Source organism: Micropterus dolomieu, linkage group LG12 (genome assembly GCF_021292245.1).
Source record: "Micropterus dolomieu isolate WLL.071019.BEF.003 ecotype Adirondacks linkage group LG12, ASM2129224v1, whole genome shotgun sequence".
In the NCBI taxonomy this organism is placed as follows: Eukaryota; Metazoa; Chordata; class Actinopteri; order Centrarchiformes; family Centrarchidae; genus Micropterus; species Micropterus dolomieu.
In genome coordinates, this window is record NC_060161.1 from 24,924,957 (window position 1) to 24,931,267 (window position 6,311).

At 42.1% G+C, this 6,311-nt stretch overlaps 1 protein-coding gene across 1 annotated transcript in view; it reads left to right on the forward strand.

The window, feature by feature from the left end:
* Positions 1–1,293: 1,293 nt before the first annotated feature.
* Positions 1,294–6,311, forward strand: part of LOC123979862 — a 10,728-nt gene continuing 5,710 nt past the window's right edge. Inside the window, exons 1-7 of the mRNA XM_046063970.1 lie at positions 1,294–1,554; positions 1,942–2,235; positions 2,989–3,084; positions 3,222–3,452; positions 3,834–3,981; positions 4,094–4,120; positions 4,214–4,757. Coding sequence (XP_045919926.1) covers positions 1,294–1,554; positions 1,942–2,235; positions 2,989–3,084; positions 3,222–3,452; positions 3,834–3,981; positions 4,094–4,120; positions 4,214–4,757 — 1,601 coding nt within the window. The remainder of the gene's footprint in view (positions 1,555–1,941; positions 2,236–2,988; positions 3,085–3,221; positions 3,453–3,833; positions 3,982–4,093; positions 4,121–4,213; positions 4,758–6,311) is intronic.

Consider the following 6,311-nt stretch of genomic DNA (forward strand, 5'->3'; position numbering starts at 1 on the left):
AGCCATTCCTCCTGGAGCTCTGATCGTCACAGCAGGGGGAGTATAAATTTGTATCTGGGGTAAAACGAGAGGGAGGGGGGTATATTTTAGGGCTGAGGTGTGTGTGTGTGTGTGTGTGTGTGTGTGTGTGTGTGTGTGAGGTGGCAGTGGTAACAGCCAGTCTCATATGTCAGTGTACAGTGGAGCTTTGAGGCAGCTGCTCTTTGGTGAGTGTCCCCATATCACTGCTTTTTCTGTCGCTCTTCGTCCACTCCTGCATTTTTATTTCTATACTGTTACATCTGCTCTGTGCACCAGTAGGTCTCTGAGGGGAGTGTTGTTTGCATTTTGGATTGTTTGTATTGCTGTTTGGCTGCTTAAGAACTGTGACCTGAGCTACAGACTTTTTTTTCTGTTGCAGTCAGTTTGCACATGAGGCGTGTATCCATATTGTTTAGCACACTGCAAGACAGATCACTGGCTCAACCAATGTTAATCTGCTCTGAATATCTAGGCCTCAACCAGAGAGCAGCTTGTGTTAAAAGTCAAACACACTTACTTACAACTTCACAGACATTCTGCTAATTTAACAAGCATGATATATTTAGAAGTACAAGGAAAAGCGCAAATGTCTTTTTTAAAAAGTTAGGATGGTCATGGTCTGGACAAAATCATTTGTGATACCCAATATTAGCAGCAGATATTAGCTTATCACAAATATATTGGTAGTGTGGACGGCTAATAATAATGAATAATTTGCAGTAAATGCCAACAAGATGTTTGAGAAATCTGTGTTGCTATTACATAGTTTGTCCATCAGAGAGCACTGAGAAGTTTATTTCCCTCACCCCCAGTATCTTTGTCTAAATTTAAGGGGCTCTTTGCATATATATTTTATTTATGTTCAAACAGAATATCAGTTGTTACATTAAGATTCAGATATTGATATGGATCAGCCTTAGCCTTTGGGTCAGACCCAACAAACTTAAAAAAAGAATAAAACAAACCAAAATCAATACAGAGTCTGGCAATACTCCCCAAGACTCACAGGGGCTCATTTATTATGAAAAAAAGAAACAGTTTGACTTAATCTTATGGTATAAAACCTTGAATTGACAGAACCTATATTTTCAAATATTTGGCTTGTAAATATAAATGAGTCCTGTCATGCTTTTCTTTGTAGAGTTGCATGAAAATCACCCCATAAGTCACGCCATCTAACCCTAGCGACCTCAATATCACAGCAGGTTTGATGCCCCATTCAGAGGCCGGTTGCTTTCTCTGAAAATGACCCTGCCTCTCCGCCGTGCAGGAATGGCCACCACTGGGAACCTTTCTGAAGAGCAGGTGCACTGCTCCATCTGTCTCGACGTCTTCACCAACCCGGTGTCCATCCCTTGCGGACACAACTTCTGCCAGAGCTGCATCCTTGGATACTGGAAAACCAGCCCTTTGTACCAGTGTCCTATGTGTAAGAAGTCTTTCCACAAAAGGCCTGATATTAGCATTAACACGGTCCTCAGGGAAATTGCGGAGCAGTTCAAGGAGATCAGAGTTAGAAGTGCAGAAGGTACGGTGAGGGAGGAGGAGGAAGACATAAAAGAAAAGAAGTGGACAATGGAAAGAAGGAAAAAGGAGGATGAGGAGAGGCTTTTGGAGAAAGATCAGAAGCAGCTGCTTCTGGAGGAGCTGAAGCAGAAACAAGAGGAGGAGAGGAGAAAGAAAGAGAAACCTGGAGAGAAAAGGCCACTACAAGACGAGTTACCACCGCTGATCCCGCCTGTGTCAGCACCCAAAACCTCTCCTCCACCATCACCTCAAGCCACAGCTCAGGGGCCGCCACTGACTCCACCTCAGCTGCCCCAAACATCACCCCCACCCTCACCTCAAATCGCTGCTTCTCCAGCTCCTCAAATCTCCCCTTTATCTCCCTCCTCTTCCACCCCGCCTCCTTCCTGGGAGGAGGTCCTCTGTGATGTCTGCCTGGGGAACGGCAGGCCAAAAGCGGTCAAATCCTGCCTTGTGTGTCTGACTTCCTACTGCGAGGAGCATCTGAAATCTCATTCCGCCAGGTTCACCAAGCACAAGCTGATAGAGCCCGTAGCCAACATGGAGGACAGGATGTGTCCGAAGCACGAAAGGCTCCTGGAGCTGTTCTGTAAGAAGGATCAGACTTGTGTGTGTGTGCTCTGTACTGAGACAGACCACAGGGCGCACTACACTGTCCCTGTGGAGAGAGAATGGACAGACAAAAAGGTGAGGTGGACCAAAGCAAAGATCAGATATTTTAGTGATTTGTCATAGGTAGAGCAGTTTTAAATTGAGCTCTCAAATGAGAAAGCCAAAGAAAAGTGAAAATTTCTAGAGTGAAATACAAATTTCACAGTCAGTGTAATAACACATTTTCAAGCTAAAAAGACAAAACAAAAGGGCAATTAACTTATACCTAAACACACATTTGACCCAGATGACACATTTGGTAAGTCAGTATACATAATTTAACTTAAAATTAAAGCACATGTGACTCAAACACCGTTCTTCTCTGTAAAAGTCCTGGTTTTGACCCATCCATACACCTATTTATGCAGACTTTCTCACTATTTGTTATGTGTCACCCGACTTCCTTCTTTGCTACCATTGTACGGCCTCTAAAGGTCACAACCACAATGGATCATAATAAGGTGCAGCACCAATGAGTGTTGTCAATTACAAGATTTAACCTTTAAATTTAATCTAATTGCACCCTGTAAACCTTTGGTTTAATGGTTCCATATGACATGTTTTAGGTTTATTATTTATGCCTCTTACAGACAGCAGCTTCACCACTCGTTAATGTTTGTATAAGACTTACATCTGTCATCACAAAATAATTTCCTCATATAGTGCATGGGCAATGGTTGTGTAATTGTCTCTAAAACCTCAAAAACAATTACAACTTTAAAAATGAAGATCAAGTTATCGTGTGCGTGCCTGTCATCATTCTTGTTTGTGTGAAATCATGTTGTGCAGGCGCAGCTGAAGAGGACAGAAATAGACGTCCAACAGATGATACAGGACAGAGTGAAAAAGGTGGAGGAGATCAAACAGTGTGTGGAACTAAACAAAGTGAGTCCTCCTGAGATTAAATATAGAACACTGTCACAGATTGTGCTGGTACGTTAAAATTCTAATACCATCAGTAAATGCATTTACAGCAAGATTATTATTCAACATAGATTTGTATATTTTGTCTGTATTTTCAGGCCAGTGCTCAGAGAGAGGTTGAGGAGAGTGTGCAGGTCTTCTCAGAGCTGGTGCGCTCCATCCAGAGGACTCAGGCCGAACTGGTTTTGTCCATTGAGGAGAAGCAGAGGCAGACGGAGAGGTGGGCTGAAGGCTTCATCGCTGAGCTGGATAGGGAAATTGCTGAGCTGAAGAGGAGGAACACAGACTTGGAGAACATGGCTCGGACTGACCACATTCACTTCTTAAAGGTGAAAGAGCAAGACGGGGATCACAAATTGATATTGCTATTGAGCTTGTGCCCACAGTTCCCAATCACCCTCTTGCTTTCATTGCAAAGAAGAAATCTGTTTTTGTTGTTGTTGTTTTTTCTCCACTGTTCTACTAAAGGTTATTATCATGGTAAAATAACTTTTCCATTAACCACCATCTGGTTTGGCAGGAAAATCAGATCTTTTACATCATTTGTAACAACAGTGCCCTCTTCCTGCTCTGAACTGTGATGCAAACCAATTGCACATAATTCAAAATACACTGTACACTGGGGATGTATTTTGTATTAAAACTGTGGGTATGCTATTGTATTAACTAACTTGTTTCTGAGTCATTTCTTATGCTCTATCTCTCTGTAGAACTTCCCAGCCCTTAGCACTCCTCCTTCTGTCAAAGACTGGTCTGGAACCAGTGTTCCCACTGACACATGTGTTGGCATGATCAGGCGATCCATATCCAAACTGGAGGCCTCATTAAATGAAATGGTTGGCAAACTGGCTGAAAGTGGTAAGATTTCCTTATATAGATATGTTTTATATCTTCCTGTTCATTTTTATCTTAAACTGAGAGTATCACCACAATATGCTGGACAGACACTTTTGTCTTTTGTTTATTACAGAGATCAAAAAGGTTCTGAAATATGCAGGTAAACTTTTTTTTATTTAATTTGGTTTGAATTTTTCATCCTCTTGAAACCCTCCAACAAATAAATTCTTCATTATGTCTTGCGTTTCTGCAGTGGACGTCACTCTGGACCCTGACTCAGCCAACCCATGGTTGCAGCTTTCTCAGGACAGACGTCAGGTGAGACACCTGGGTGCATGGCAGGACCTCCCAGACAACCCAGACCGCTTTGACACAGTGGTCATCGTCCTGGGCCGTGAGGGCTTCACTTCAGGGAGACATTACTGGGAGGTTCAGGTGGGGGACAAAGACGACTGGTATCTGGGCGTGGCCAGGTCTTCTGTCAACAGAAAGGGCAGGATCTCTGTAAGCACTTCCCAGGGCTACTGGGCTCTGGCCATGAAGAAAGGCCAGGGGTACCGAGTGTCAACATCCCCGCCAATACTGCTCCCCCTTAACCCCAAGCCCAAACAAGTGGGTGTGTACGTGGACTACGAGGAGGGGCAAGTGTCCTTTTATGACGTTAGGGCTCGGACCCATATTTACACATTCAAAGATACGTTCATGGAAAAGATCTTGCCCTTTTTCTACCTGTACTGCTGCGACAAAGCCTCTGATACCATCGTGATTTGTCCTGTGAATGAGAAAAGCCTGATCAAGCAAAGCTAAGGACAAGTTTGACTGTAACAACAACACTGAAAAGCCCCTATGAAAACTGAAATCCTGTATTTTATGATTTATGTATATTTATTACATGTATAGTGTTGCTCAACAAACATATTAATTGTACACGTGTGTTAAGAAAATTTAAACCACCCTGTATACTAAATATAAAAGCTAGAGCTAGTTGGCGGTTAGCTTGGCTGAACATAAAGACTGTGAGCAGGGGGAACAGAGCTAGCCTGGCTCTGCCCAGAAGCAAAAAGATATATATGTATATATACCTTTTTACCAGCACCCCTAAAGCTCCCTAATTATAGGAATAGTTTCACATTTTGATAAATAAACCATTGTACATTCTTTTGGGAATGTGAAGATACGTCACGCAGTGTTACATTGTGGGACGTGGGTGCCATGTTTACAGCCACGATCTCTGTTTACCTTTTCAGTGGCCGTTGCTATGGCAGTTCTTGATTGAGTTGAACTGACCAACCATCGACGTTTATCAAAACGTAAAATCCAAACACAGCCTCCAACACACAAATTCAAATACAGTGGGGTAGAGCGGGTGCGATCCTGTAAATATGGCGGTGGACCCATAATGACACACAGAGTGATGTCACCTTCACATTCCCTATTGAGATATACGCTTAAACAGTTGCTTGCCAAGGGTTAGATAAGAAAATTGATTAAACAAGCATAATATATTTCCTAAATTGAACTATGCCTTTAAATGCATGACATTTTAAAGAATCTAAAGAAAGTGTAGTTTTTAGATCTCTGTTTGCACGTTGATTTTTGATTAAGTGTGATTGATGCAGCGAAGGTTGTATGGTGAAGAGAGGTGTGTTTATGAATTCTAACAATAAATGTTCCCTCAATTATTCCCAAATGTCACTATTTCTGGCTTCATGGACTTTTGGAAAATACTGTAAGTTTCATTTCAGTAAAATGATGTCATTTGACCACACCCACTGACACTAGCGCACTAGCTTCTCAGGACTCTCTGTCTGCGTTTCCATGTAAGAGCTGATGTGTACAGGATTGTTTGCTGTAACATAATTACTGTGTGTGGTCTTGCACGTGATACACGATTTAGGTGTCTGGAGTTTACAGAAGAGCTTCAAAGAGTCAGGTGAGCGGTCCGTACTTCCAACTAATTCTAAATTGAATTAAATTAAAAATACAGATCTGTAAGAATGTTAAGCCAGGCTGAGATGTGCAAGATGATTCACATGAAAATGACTCATCGGGCGGGTCAGGATTCACATTGTAAACATCTTGAAAATGGACTTGATTTCAAAGGCTTGGAGAATGTTTGGCTCTTTTCCTAATTTTTGTATCCATATTCAGTATGAGGCAAAAACATGGTGCTCATCCTGTTAACCATGAAGTAAAAAGCCTGAAAGAAGATATATATAAAGCATACAAATCGTATTTTGTCAGGAATGGCTTAGTGACAGGCTGGTTTAGGACCCAAATGCAAGACACCAGAGAGCAGGGTACAGTTTTCAATATTTAGTTAACGCACAGCAACTCAGGGCATACACTAT